The 15,091-nt window shown below is 40.2% G+C and overlaps 1 protein-coding gene across 3 annotated transcripts in view; it reads right to left on the reverse strand.

Annotated features, from left to right (window-relative positions):
• Positions 1-1,973: 1,973 nt before the first annotated feature.
• The window catches only part of PTPRQ (protein tyrosine phosphatase receptor type Q), a 451,882-nt gene continuing 438,764 nt past the window's right edge, over positions 1,974-15,091 (reverse strand). For all 3 annotated transcript variants that reach the window (XM_082257134.1, XM_082257133.1, XM_082257132.1), the window contains 4 exons: positions 12,581-12,729; positions 10,811-10,946; positions 8,698-8,821; positions 1,974-2,583 (listed from right to left, as the gene is read on the reverse strand). In XM_082257134.1, coding sequence (XP_082113260.1) covers positions 2,546-2,583; positions 8,698-8,821; positions 10,811-10,946; positions 12,581-12,729 — 447 coding nt within the window. In that variant the 3' untranslated portion in view covers positions 1,974-2,545. The remainder of the gene's footprint in view (positions 2,584-8,697; positions 8,822-10,810; positions 10,947-12,580; positions 12,730-15,091) is intronic.

A 15,091-nucleotide genomic window follows, 5' to 3' on the forward strand; every position in this document is an offset into this window, starting at 1 on the left:
GTCTGCAGGCGGGGGGGCTTTTTGTAATGTGGAAGCCCCCTTTGCCAAGGGAGCCCCCAGATCCTGCCCCCCCCCCCCATGTGAATGGGTATCAGGTATATCAGGTACATATTTGCACTGCCCCCTTCTGACGTCACATGGCAAAAATTGTTTCTTGTGGTTATTACTTTTTGACACTTTTTTGGTGAATGAGTAGGGGTAGGAGGTACGCGATACACATTCACATGGGGGCGGGATCTGGGGGCCCCCTTGTTAAAGGGGGCTTCAAGATTTTGATAAGCCCCCCCACCCACAGACCCCGACAACCACAGCCCAGGGTTGTTGGGAAGGGGCCCTTGTCCCCATCAACATGTGAACAAGGTGCTCTGGGGTGAGCCCCCCCAGCCCCAAAGTACCCACCCCCTATGTTGAGGGCATGTGGCCTGGTATGATTCAGCGGGGGGGGGGGCGCTCACTCATTCCTTCCCCTTTCCTGCTGGGCTGCATGCTCGGATAAGGGTCTGGTATGAATTTTTTGGGGGACCCCACACCATTTTTTTTTAATTTTGGGATTGGGTTCCCCTTAAAATATATACCAGACCCTTCGGGGGGGACCCCATGCCATTTTTTTTCTTTATTTTTTCAATTGCTGGGTGCCGGCAATTTTAACCACGAGTCTTTTTAAATGGGATTTGACTAGTTTTTTTTTCTTTATAAATTTAATTTTTTCTTTAGCATGTTTTATGCATGCTACAGATGCACCACTTTACCGGTACATTAAGAGGGCCACCCAGGCACTATATTTAAAGGAATTTTTCATTTTATTTTTGCACTTTAAGCATAATTAAAATCACTGCTCCTGAAAAAATGATTTAATAAAAAAATTATTGATACATGTCCCCCAGGGCAGTACCCAGACCCCCCATACCCCTTTTATGGACAATAACTTGCATATAGGCCTTCAAAATGGGCACTTTTGATTTTTCCTGTGTGGCTCCAATAGACTTCAATAGGGTTCGCCGTTCAGGTTAGAACATTTTTCATTTTTGGGTAAAGGCCGAACACCCCTCTGTCCAGTTCGCAACAGAACTCCCGAACAGGGAGGTGTTCAGGCCTTACCTAATTTTTAATATACAACATTGTAAACTGTAAAAATTGGATGACTAAAGCCCATATTTCTGTGATAAAATTATGTGATGTAATGTTAAGCCAGCCAATACTTGAATCGAAGCTAGGCCAGCTCATCAGGGACCAACTGATTTTTGATCCATGTATGGGTAGGCTGATTGTACCTAAATCAATTTTCTACGTTTGACTACTGCTGACAGCTCCAGCCACTAGCAGTAATCATTCTGTTCTGCCGGCAGGGAAATTCGACCAGTCCGACAGGGACCAACTGAGATTTGATCCATGTCTGGGTAGGCTGATTGTATCAAAGTCGATTTTTTACATTTGACTACTGCTGGCAGCTCTAGGCACTAGCAGTAATCATTCAGTTCTGCTGGCAGGGAAGGCTACCCATGCCCCCCCCCCCCCCACCGACAGAACACAATAGTTCTGAGTGAAGCATTCCCCCATCAATACTGGTCATGCTGATGGGGGAATTGAGTGATTTACTTTCCTCTCTCTAGTAGTGGGCTATGGGCTGCTTTAGAATCACTGGGGTAATTCATTAAAACTACAAGAAATATAACATAATAGTGTAGTTGTTGTTAATCCAATCAGGCTTTACCTTTGGTATTTTGTAAAGACAAGAATTTAAATTGATCACTACAGACAACACCATCAATTGTGTGCATATTTAGGTTTCTTCACTTATAATGAATACTATTAGTTTACGTACCATACAGTTTGTCATTTTAGGTGAATAGGTAAAAGATATGGGCACTTCAAGAAGGAAAACCAAGATAAACATATACCATTACACCAGGGAGTATCATAAATCAAACCTTTATTCTACAATGTAAAAAAGAAGAGATACATGAAGTACCTCATCAGCAAGTATATACAGTAACAATGGAAGAGAAAAGATAAAAAGATTGGCAGTCACAACTTCATAGCCCCAAGTATCCCCGATGAGCTACTGTGTGCTGTGCAAAAGCCAAAATAATTCAGTAGTGTCATAGGGTGACTCTTCAGCTGTTCTGGATCAGAGTATGGGATCTCAAAATTCAAAATACAAGCACATATATAAAATATGGATATGTATCTACAATGAAAACTGACATTGCAATACCCCATTACAGATTGTGTTTTTAATTAGACAGCAAATCCAAAAAGCAAATATGATGCAATCTTGAATATCCACACAGAGGACAGTAATACTATACATTGCATTTGGCTCTGTTTTATCTCTTTCAAGATAAAAAAAAATGACATGACAATGAGACCACAGCAGTGCAAACAGTTGAATGTCCTGTGTTCTGTGCACATAACATCACCACCATCAGTAGTCTAAGGCACAGCATTAATAGAGTTTGCATGTTATTTCCTCCACTGCTCTTGTCTTGACCATAGGAAGGAGTGATTTTGGCTTCTGCCACATAAAGACGGGCTTTCTTATACATTACATTGTTGTCTCTTCCCATTCAAGTTCAACATCACCTATAACAAAGAAATAAAAGAACAGTATGAATATTGACTATTTATATGCTAATACAAAATCTGCAACTGATTCACTGCCATGTTGAATTTTTATACCACCAATAGCTAGGTCATTTTTGGTTTGTATTTTACAGGCTCTCTTTTGCACCTGCGCCCCTTTTTCCGCAATCCCTCCTCTGCAGTCCCAAATGTGGCCTAACCTTCTATCAGAAGCCTGTCTGCTTAGTGGCACGTTTAACAGTGAGAGCTAGGAAATAGCATGGGGTATTTACATTGCATACTTTTAAATAACCATTTTATGCCGGTAGCCTCGGGAATAACTTTTGGCACTGAAGCTCCTCATCCAGTTGTGGTGCTATAAATCAGCTTAGGTGTCACTGCTATGGACATGATGCTGTCTACACACAAAATTCCATACATATATATGTTAAAGAAAACAACCAAGCACTTATTCTTCTCTTTGGCAACCATGGCAGAAATATACATCATGTTCTTTCCACTTATGCAAATTCCACTCTTGCATTATTGGACATTTGTACAACCACATTTTATTTATTATTATTCCACCATCTTTTCTAAATTTGATGTAGCAATATAGGTTTTAACCATCGGATTGTACATACATTTTACAGGGCAGTGACAGTTTGTACTTGGAACAGAGTGGGACAATTCTGTAAGTGGATATATTTTTATTATTGTATCGTAAATAATATAAAAAATTAAATTAAAAATTGTAGAAAATATGCTTTTTTCAACATTTTGTAATAAATTCAGTTCCTCTTCCACAAGGCATTCTGCTTAGTGTAAATATGTAAAGCCTCACTCCACCCAGGATTTTTTCCCTGCATAGCGTTTTAAAGGGTTAAAACATCTGGCTCTTTTTCACCAATGTGTGTGGTTCCATCAGAGTGATTTCATGTTACTTCCTGTAATGGTGACACCTTCCCACACCCTGACATATACAATGTCATCAAGACAGAGTCTGGTGGGAACTCTACCCAAAAAGGACACATACAGCAATAAAAAAGTACCAAAATTTCTAACCCTTCCCTACTTTATCCCAAACCTTAAACAAAATAGAAAGACAAAAAAAACAAAAAAGAATGAGGAATGTTCCAAAAAAGTACCTTTTAGAGATGCAATGCTATTGATCAGTTAATAAATAAACTCAACAGAAATAAAATAATATGTAACAATCACTGGACCTTAAAGTAATTATAAAGTTAATCTTTTTTTTCAACAACAAACATGTCTATACTTACCTGCTCTGTGCAATTGAATTGCACAGAGTGGCTACGAACCTCCTCTTTTTGGGTCCCCTGCTGGCACTCCTGTCCCCTCCCCTCTGTCTAGTGCCCCCATGGGAATATGCTTCCCGTGGGAACACTTCTGCATGCTTGCACCCCAGTCCTTTTGCTGCGTCTATTGACACAGACAGCAGGACTCAGCCCCGCCCCCCACTACCTCATCACTGACTTTGATTGACAGCACTGGGAGCCAATGACTCCCGGTGACCCCGAAAAATGTCAACGAGACCTGGAAGTGAAGGGAGAAAAGAGCTGTGGACGTGATTGGCACTGGATGAAATAAAGGCAAATGTGGAAAGTAAAATGTGGGGTTAAGGGGGATTCTGACACGTAAACATTTCGTACCTTAATGCAAGGAGAACATTAAGGTAAAAAATGTTTAGGCTTTACAACCAGTTTAAGAATCTCAAAGTTATGCAAAAGCAAAAAACTCCTTTACATTTTTAGATCTGGTATTATCACTTTCTCAAACAAACAGATGTGCATATCTCCTCAGGTGTCAGTCTAGACAGAAAAGGTAAACACATAAGCAGCGCTGGTAAAATTGTATAGACCAAAATTAGGTATATTCACTGGTAAGTCCACACAAGTCCAAAGTTGGGATGGCCAATCACCACGGAGGGAAGTTGGAAAAAAGGAAACTTTCACATGTGCAGCACCGGCAGCTCGCTTCCACTGTGATTATTCACAGCAGAAGCCGATCGGTGGGTGCAGGGTATCTGATGTCCTTCGGCAACCACCAATTGTCAGGCAGAGAGACAGAACTGCGATCTGCCTATGTAAACACGGCAGATGGACATTCTGACAGGAGTGAAGGGATGGAATTTGTGTCTCTGCAGAGCAGGGAATAAATTCCATCTCTTCCCCTATCAAAAGCACCTCACTCAGTATAGTAAAACACAGGCTAGGCAGACAGTTAACCCTTTGATCGCCACTGATGTTACTTCTTCCCAACCAGTGTCATAAGTACAGTGACAGTGAATATTTTTAGCGTTGAACGCTGTATTAGTGTCACTGGTTCCAGGCAAAGTGTCAGTTAGTGTCAAAATGTACAATTATTTTTCTCCCTAAATTTCTGTATATCTTTTCTAACTCCCCTATGTATGTGCATAAGCAGGTTTGTCAGGCCATAGACACTATAGTGTTGACTTTCCTCTGGGGTTCCTGTGCTCCCCGATTGTCCCTGGCCACTCTAAATTGCCCGTAGCCTTGGGGGGACTGGCGATGCCGGTTTTGAGAACTTATTATTAAACAAATCTATCTTCATTGGCATTTCTTTCCTAAAATTCTAAATGCGATGACTGCAGTGGAGGTGGCATAGCTACCTCGTATAAAACCTTACTTAATATGGTATATAGGAAGGGGATCCCAGGGAAGGAGGAGGGAAAGGTATTATCTTTACCAGGGAGGATTTTTCATTTGTGTGCCCACAATATGGATGATGAGCCTTTGTAGAAGTCCCCTAATATTCCCCTTTGGTTTAAACTATCTTTGGGAGAGTTCTATAAATTGGAAGGAGGAGCTTTATGGGCCCTTTATGGAATTACGTATGTTCATAAATTACATTTAGAAGGGCAGTTTTGTTCCTTTGACCATCTATGTATATAGAAAAAATGGGTGTGGAGGCTGGGTATGAAAAAAGGAGAAAAATTAGTTAGTTGTCGCCATTTTTTGGACCCCATGTGATGTTTTGATGGTCCGGCCCCCTCCCTTCCCCCATACGCATACTCACTGCTGTCTTAACCCACACCTGTCCATCTGTGGTGTTGGGGAGGGTGAGGATACTCTTTGCGGGCTCTTGGAGCAATTCCGGGTATGCTACTCTTTGTGGTGCTGAACAATCAAGATTTTAAATAGAGGCGACTTTTGTTCAAAACTGTGACGCAATACATGGTATGTGTAATTAAATAGTATATTTGACACATTTTCACATAAAACAAATTGTGATTACTGTTATATTGTGAATAAACATGTTTCTTCATTATAGAACATTTAAAATTGGAACAATGGTCTAAAGACCCCTGAGGAAGATTTGTTTGAAACGCGTAGGGTCTCCAGAACCAGACTTCAGGTTCCTCCATGTTGTCATTGTCACAATTTCAGTTGAACTGTATTTAGTCGCCATCTTCAAGGTTTTAAATTGTGCATTTTTTGTATTGTAATGTTCACTTGTTTAATTTCATGCACTTTTGTGTATAATAAATCTCTATATTTTTTTGAACACGTATGAGTCAGTACCCGTCATAGTCCCATTAGGGGGTTTCTTTTCTCCTATTGACCATCTATGTAGGGCCTTTGGGATTCCAAGAACCTGGCGTTTTAAATATCTGCAGCTACGTGACGCTGCGTTGGCTCAGTTTGTGGGCGGGGGTGCTGTACAGTAAAAGATATTCAAAACTGGAAGCTGCTTTGTCAGATTCAGATCATGTTTAAATGATTTCTAGGTATTATATGGTACTGGATCCTGGAAAATCTGATCTGGTTGAGAGAGCTAGGGCTCGTTGGTCGGTTGCTTTCCAAATATTTACCCACAGTTATTGCCTCCACTAATAAGATGATTCAATTGAGATATTTACATCAAACTTATTATACTCCTGCCCGTCTATTCCATATGCATAAGAGGGATTCTGCATGGTGTCAGAAAATGCCATTTGTGTGAGGGCACCTTCTTTTACATGGTGTGGGAGTGTTCTAAAGTGTGGCCTCTCTGGTCTCAGGTGACAGAGTTTATAGCTGATTCTTTTGGCTTTTCAAATATATGTAACCCTCTTTTAGGCCTGTTGGGAGTTTTTGAGGCCGAGGAGTTCGATGTGGCTACAAAAATATTCCTCCGACTAATTTTCTTCTATGTTCATAAACTTATTGCTAGAAGGTGGATTTTTGAGGAAACTTTGGAACTGTGGAAAAAAAAATGGTTAACGAGGCACTTCCGCTTTACAGAATGACTAATGAGTCCCGTGGGTCACCAAAAAAATCTAGGAGAGTGTGGTTCTACTGGATAGATTCTATGGATACTGTGGTGGATGAATCTGAGGGAGGGTTAGGTGAACAGGGGGTGCAGGTACGGAAGGGTTGTGGAAGGACAGCCGGGCGGTGGCACTGGGGGTTTTACGCACTCTGAGGAACCAATGTTTTTCTCTTCTTTGTGTTACTGTTTTTATTTCTGTGTGTTAGGTATAATATTCCTCTGGACATCAGGTTGCATCTAAATGTTCTTATATATGTTTAACCACTTCAATACTCGGCACTTTCACCCCTTTCCTTGCCCAGGCCAATTTTCAGCTTTCAGCACTGTCACATTTTGAACGACAATTTCTTGGTCATGCAATGCTGTACCCAAATGAAATTTTTATCATTTTTTTCATACAAATAGAGCTTTCTTTTGGTGGTATTTAATCACTGTTGGGTTTTTTATTTTTTACTAAAAAAAAAGAAAAATGTCTGAAAATTTTGAAAAAAAAAAAAGGTTTTTCTTAATTTCTGTCAGTAAATTTTGTAAATAAGTATTTTTTCTCCTTCACGGATGTGCATTAATTAGGTGGCACTGATGGGCACTTATAGGCTGCACTGATGGGCACTGGTGAGGTGGCTCTTATGGGCACTGATGGGGTGGCACTTTTGGGCAATAATGAGGAGGCACTAATATGCTGCACTGATGGGCACTGATAGGTGGCAGTGATACGCAGGACTAATGAGCACAGATAGGTGGCACTGATGGGCACTGATAGGTGGCACTGATGGGTACTGATAGCCAGCACTGGTGGGTGGCACTTATGGGCACTGATGGGCAATGCTGATTGGCACTGACGGGCCGCACCGCTCCGCCATCATTTAACGGTGAGCGGGCGGCAAGTAGTTAAAAAAAAGAAAATGATTACTAGATTGGGTGGGAATCAGTTTGTCCATCTGGGATAGGGAAATTGTTTCTTAGTGTTGTGCATATTATGTACCTATTGTTGTATTCCAGTGGTCCTTTTTTTAATGTATTCTTTTTACAGACCAAATTTGGGAGATGTCTATTACGCTTTGTACCATCTGATGTCTAGTAACAATAAAAATTTTCTTGCAAAAAAAAAAGTTCATGTAGTGCGTGTAAAGGCAGGTGTCCCAGTACTTTTGCTATTATAGTGCATGTTTTTTGAAGCTTACTCTTTTATTATACATTTTTTTAAGTGATAGACACTTCACTTTGTATTTTGATGTACAGTATATTGTGTATGAAGTATTTTAATATGAGTTCATATATGATTTACCACTAATTTATTGATACATTTTAGATTGTAAACTCTAACGAGCAGGGCCCTCTGATTCCCCCTGTATTGAATTGTATTGTAACTGTACTGTTTGACCTCACGATGTAAAGTGTTGCGCAAACTGTTGGCGCTATATAAATCCTTTATAATTATAATAATAATAATAATGTTGGTTTTGCACACTTTCTAAGTAGTTATTTGTAGATGTTCCTTTTGTCTGGAATACATAAGTGCAGCATCACTGTTTTGCACTAAGTGCGCATTTTTTGGAAGTTTAATTAACAATAAGAGATGCAAAACTATTGATCAGCTAATAAATAAACACAACAGAAATAAAATAACATGTAACAATCACTGGGCCTTAAGAAGAAAGTTTGTTCAAAAGCAGAAAACTCCTTTAAATCTTTAGAAGCAAGTTTTCTTTTGGAAAGTTGTTGTACTCAAAATTGACAATTCTTATTCTTTTTTAAGAGTAAAGGGAGTAGAAGGAGTTCAGCAAGTTTCTGTGTTTGAAGGATAATGAAACATGTTGGGTAGAGTGTATATCTGCTTACCTTCCATGGCATCCAAGGAGTCCATTTTCTGAAGGGCAGAATAATTAACAAAGCAGATGGCCGGGTTACTGCCTTTGCTTGCTAATAAGTCCATAACACACTGGTGTAAAAATATATACTGTGCCTATTGATGAGAGAGACAGAGTCTTTAGCATTAGTTAAAAATGTAAATCATAGCCTTTATATATATATATATATATATATATATATATATATATATATATATATATATATATAGTATTCAGTAATTCCATTTTGCCTATTTTTTTTTTCTATTTCTACATTTCAGTTTAATTTTCTTTAGACAGTTTTATAGACAACAACAGTTTTTATTTCTAAGGCCTCTTTCACACGGAGTGGACCGTATTGCGTTTTTTTTTTTTTTTTACGGACACGGATGACACTTGTGTCATTCGGTCCGTATGTCCACATATCATCCCATCCGTTTGCGGATGATATACGGACATAATGTATGTCTATGGGATTGTGGATGTCAGCGGATGACACCGCTGACATCTGATTTTGCTTCCTTTCCGTTTTTTAAATGTAAGAAAAAATAGGGTTCTGTTCCGTTCCAAAAAACGTAACAGAACTGAAAGAACGCAAATCGGATGTCAGCAGATGGTCATCCGCTGACATCCGCAATCCCATTGACATGCATTATGTCCGTATATCACCCGCAAACGGATGGGGTGATATACGTACATACGGAACGCCCGTGTGAAAGAGGCCTTAGTATCTCGAACAGGTCATAAACAAAACTAAGGCTATCTATACACATACTGTAGGATATACATCTTAAGAAACATGCAATTTTAAGCACATTGCTCATTTGTCTAAGAATTGTAACAATTTTTGGAAAAGCATTCTTTCCAACAGGCTGACATCACCTGCAAATCTGCATGTGGAACTGGATTATTTTTAGAAAAGATGTGGTTTTATTTTTAGATGTGTAACCTTAGTGAAATTAGGCAATTTATTTTTCTTCCAACAGGGTCAAAAGTTATATACTTCTCTGGGGAAAAATAGAAAACTTGTGTCCTCGTGTTCAGATAAGAAAATTATGTTTTACTGCTGCAAGAGCAGGAATTTATAAAACCTTTATGATCATCCAACATAGAACAGCGCAGATATGCATTAGGTAGTCTATGCTTGTCAAAAGTACATCAAGACTTATAAAAGTCACAGACACAACAGTGAAGGCTCTAAGTAAGCCTTGCTTTTGCTGTGGGTAGAGATGTGCTTGTTGTAGCACATGAGACTTCCCGTGTCAAGTGTATCAATGTCCTTACAAAATCTTTTTTTTTACTAAAAGTAAACTTGCAATAAAATAGAACATTTATGTTCTTGTGTTCAGATATGAAAGTCTGTTTACTGCTGCAAAAACAGGAATTTATAAAATCTTTATGACCAATCTAAAAAGAACAGAGCAGATATGCATCAGGTAGTCAAGGTTTGTCAAAAGGGCATCAAGACTAATAATAGCCGCAGATACAACAATGAAGGCACTATGCCTGCCTTCGCTGTGGAGTTCTGCTTATTGTAGGACATGAGGCTTGTCCCTTGCTAAGTCTTTCTTTTTACTAAAAGTGTACTTGTATTGGAGCCTATGGTTTTAAAGCAGAACTTCAGCTACCCCCCCCCCCCCCATTCCTCCTAAAGTGTTTTTTGGATCTTAAAAATCTCCCCATACATAGAGTACCTTTATCCTGCAGTTTTCAGGCTGGTTCAGTGATGTCATAGGTCTTAGGTCTTCCCTCCATGGCAGTGGTGGGTGGTCCTTCCTGTTGGACTGAGCAGCTCTCATGTAATGATGTGCTAATGATGCTCAGTCCAGGAGTAGTGTGAGCGCAAGACCGAAAGGTGGTGTTTCCATGACAGCCTGGGCTCATTTTCTTTTTTTTTATAAAACTATGACTTAACGGCAAATTATTACATAGAAATGCTACTTCCCCACATTACTTCTCTGTGTGCCATGGGTGATAAATTACACTAGAGGCTAATACAGTTTATTTTTTTCTGTATAAGTATTTTACATTTTTAGTGCATTTACAACCTAATATAACAAATGCAGAAAGAGGTAGATAACAGCAGAATGCTTGTCTTTGCTTACCAAATTTTGTACCATACACATTCTTTCACTTCTAAGCTCTGCTATGAGGCCATAAATATCCACAAAATCATGGTGGTTAATGTGTTGGATTAAATGATCCAGTGCAATAAACAATCCTGCTCGTCCAACTCCCGCACTAAAATATTAACAATATTATTAGTTCATTGATAAAAGTACCAGTTTTCTTAACATTTAGAGCCCATTCACATTAGTGCGACTTGTCAGCCTGACAAGTCGCGGTATGTCGCGGTCCATTGATTAGCACAGAACCCGTTCTAATAGGAGCGACACAAGTCGCTCCGAATTAGAAAAAGGGTCCTGTAATACTTTGGGGTGACCTCGGAGCGACTTGCATAGACTTCCATTATGTGAAGTCTCTGCAAGTCGCGCCGAAGTCGCGGTGCACAGCAGTGCACGCGACTTCACAGGACGCCCCCCAATGTCGTGTCGCGCTAGTCTGAATGGGCTCTTAAAATGCTTTTTAGAGCAAAGGGTTGGAAAAACCAAATCCATGTATTGAATGAGAAGGCACATTTGCCATTGGATTTATTTTAAAGCTGCAGCAACTTATACTTTCATTCCCCACCACTCCATTTTCCTGCTTTTCCTTTTGCTACTGGGAGTTTGGAAAAAAAAACTTTGTATAAGCTTTAAGTTGATATTTTTTGGAGCTAACACAAGGTTGAGGGCCTTTTCCTTACCCCCATTTGACAGTTTTTGGTGCCTGAGAAGCCAACTGCAGAGTACAGACATGTTGGGGGAGGAGAGGAAATTACAGGCTCTCCTATACCTTAAAGAACCACGTATTTCTTTTCACTCCTAACAGTGAATGAAGCAGCAGGGAAGTGAAGGGAAGGTGAGTATGTGTTTCTGCAGGTGCCAACAATTAGGTCACCCTGTCACCTTGCTCTGCATGGGAAAACCACATGTTTACTGTGTTTGTAACTGTGTCTTCATGGTTTACAGACTTATTGCACAGTATTGCACACTGAGATCTGCCAGCTGCAAAAGGTGCCTAGCAGCAACGAAACCAACCATACACCTATATACCAGAGCTTACAAAGTGTTAGTGGCCTTTTCACATTGCAGATCCTTAAAATATAACAGGCCAAAATAACATAATCAAAGGTCCTTAAACCACTGGGGTTGATTTACTAAAACCGGAGAGTGCAAAATCTGGTGCAGCTGCGCATATAAACCAGTAAACTTTAAGGGTTTTTTTTACAAAGCTTAATTGAGCAAGCTAAAGTTAGAAGCTGATTGGCTACCATGCACATCTGCACCAGATGTTGCACTTTCCAGTTTTAGTAAATCAATCCCACCTATTTTCATAGTGAATTTTTGTGTCTTATCAGATACACTTTACAAAAGTGGCTGGCAGGACCTAAGTTTTTTTTTTTATATATCTGCTTTGGCAATTATGAGGGAGTCTTGCTAGGGTTTTTACCATATACATATATAGGAGAAGCCCCCAAATCTCCAAGCTAAGCAGAAGCAGTGCAAAAACTATGGTAAAAAGATTCCGACATTGAGGACCCAAAAGATAAAGGAAGTCAGTGATTGGTTGTGGATGTTACAGACCCCTGCCTGGAAATAATTAAATCACAAAGCATGAATGTTTGGAAAAAATACTAGAAATGCACTGTATACATTTTTTTTAAATATTTAGTATGATAATAATTTGCATTTTTTTCAGAATATTCCTTAGAATTCCTTACTATTGTTGGATTTGTAGTCTACTATATCCCCAGTAGTATAATCATAATGTACCTGCAATGTACGATTGTTGGTGTATTTTCGTGAGGTCTGCTTCCTCTAACCATCTTTACAAAATGAATTAAAGCAGTAGTGTTTTCTGGAACTCCGTGTTCTGGCCAAGAAGTGAAATTACATTGACGAACCATCATAAAATCTCCATGCTGCAATAAAGCAGAAAAGGAAGTACAATAAGTAAAAGTCAGAAAAGAAATACGGTATATAAGTGAGTGGGAGATATAGCATTTCCCTCACCTACATTATACCTTTAGTTCCTATATTAATCTATTCTTACATGTAAGCCACATTTACTCCACTGCTGCTGAGAAGATTTTAGTGGTCCCTAAGTATTGCAGTGCCATAACAGTGGCAGCACTGTATGTATAGTGGGATTATATGTTGTTCGGCATTTTTTAAATGTTTTTATCTAATGGGAAAAAATCTGGTAATACTACACTGTGTGGTTTTTAGCTAATAAATTGTATTGTATGTAGGGTTGAGCGAACCCGAACTGTAAAGTTCGGGTTCGTACCCAACTTTAGTGGTTTTGGTACCCAGACCCGAACCCGAACATTTTACTGTAGGTTTGGTATCGAGTTCGGTGCCTAATAATGGCATGGCTGTGATTGGCCAGTGCAGCATGTGACCCAGCCACCATATAAGCTGGAGTCAAGTAGCGCTGCACGTCACTCTCCTCTATCTAGTGTAGGTAAAGGCTGGGGATGCTGCTTTGAGGGAGAGAATAGAAGGGGACAGAATAAGAGATGAGCGGACACCTGGATGCTTTATTCTTTAATCAGAAACATAGATTTTGTTGTGTGGGTGCAGTGCACAAACTTTTTACCCTACCCTGAGCCCAGTGACAGAGAGAAATTACTTTTATCCGTCTGTTAGTTAGGTGGGCGGCGGCGGCATTTTATGTAAGCTCGGTGCACCAGCACTGCAGATGTGCTTTTGTGAAATTTTTGACAAACTTTTTTGGCAATACCCTCCATCTGGGGCCTATGCCGCATTATTCAGTGTGCATTTTAAGCTATATAGCTATAATTTTCTGGGTTTTTGAAAACACCCTTTTTGGGCAAAAATCCACAATTTTACAGCCCTTGCTGCATCTGTACATGTAGAATTCAAGCGTTATATACTGCTGTCATATTGTGTTAGTAAAAAAACATCCTTTTTGGGCAAAATACACAATTTTACAGCCCTTGCTTGGTGCATCTGTGATAAAAACAAGCTTGAAATACTTCAAGAGTTTTCAGGCTTTGAAAAAACACCCATTTCTGGCAATACCCTCCATCTGGGGCCTCTGCCGCATTATTCAGTGTGCATTGTAAGCTATATAGCTATAATTTTCTGGGTTTTTAAAAACACCCTTTTTGGGATAAAATCCACAATTTTATAGCCCTTGCTGCATCTGTACGTGAAGAATCCAAGCATTATATACTGCTGTCATATTGTGTTAGTAAAAAAACACCCTTTTTGGGCAATATACACAATGTTACAGCCTTTGCTTGGTGCATCTGGGATAAAAACAAGCTTGAAATACTTCAAGAATTTTCAGGCTTTGAAAAAACACCCATTTCTGACAATACCCCCCATCTGGGGCCTCTGCCACATTATTCAGTGTGCATTTTAAGCTATATAGCTATAATTTTCTGGGTTTTTAAAAACACCCTTTTTGGGCTAAAATCCACAATTTTATAGCCCTTGCTCAATCTGTCATTGTGAGATAAACCCTTTAGATACTGTTGTTCTATTCTGCTATTCAAAAAACACCCATTTAGGGCAAGATCCTAAATTTGAGAAATATGAGGAAAACATCAAATAAGGGACGTGGCCCCCGGTCGTGGTGCTGCTGGTGGAGCCCCTGTTGCAAGGAGAGGACGTGGTTGATCTGTGCCAGCTACACCTTCCTCAGGTGCGAGTAGGCGAGAGAACCTGCAGCAGTATTTGGTCGGGCCTAATGCGGCTCTACAAATGTTGAGGCCAGAACAAGTACAGGCGAAAGTAGATTGGGTTGCTGACCGTGCCCCAGTTCTGTCACATTGTCTCCCACCCAGTCTCCTGCTGAAAGATCAGAGTTTGCACCTGTAGCCGATGTCCATCAGTCTTTCAACTCACCCCCTTGCAAATCAGCCAAGCAGTCTGAGCCCCAAGTCATGCAGCAGGCTCTTCTGCTTTTTGATGACTCTGTTAGCAGGGTTTCCCAGGGCCATCCACCTAGCCCTGCCCCAGAAGTTGAAGAGAATGAGTGCACCGATGCTCAACCACTTATGTTTCAAGATTAGTATATGGGAGGACCATCGCAGCACGTCTTGGATGATGACGAAACACAGGTGCCAACTGCTGTGGTTTGTGCAGAATTGTGCAGACCGACAAGGAGGGCAGGGGTGAAGACTGGGTGGAAGATGATGTGGAAGACAATGAGGTCCTCGACCCCACATGGAATCAACGTCATGCAGGTGACCTGTGTTGTTCGGAGGAAGAGGCGGTGGTCGCACAGAGCAACCAGCACAGCAGAAGAGG

The sequence above is a fragment of the Pelophylax lessonae genome, assembly GCF_965119305.1.
Source record: "Pelophylax lessonae genome assembly, chromosome: 4".
Lineage (NCBI taxonomy): Eukaryota > Metazoa > Chordata > Amphibia > Anura > Ranidae > Pelophylax > Pelophylax lessonae.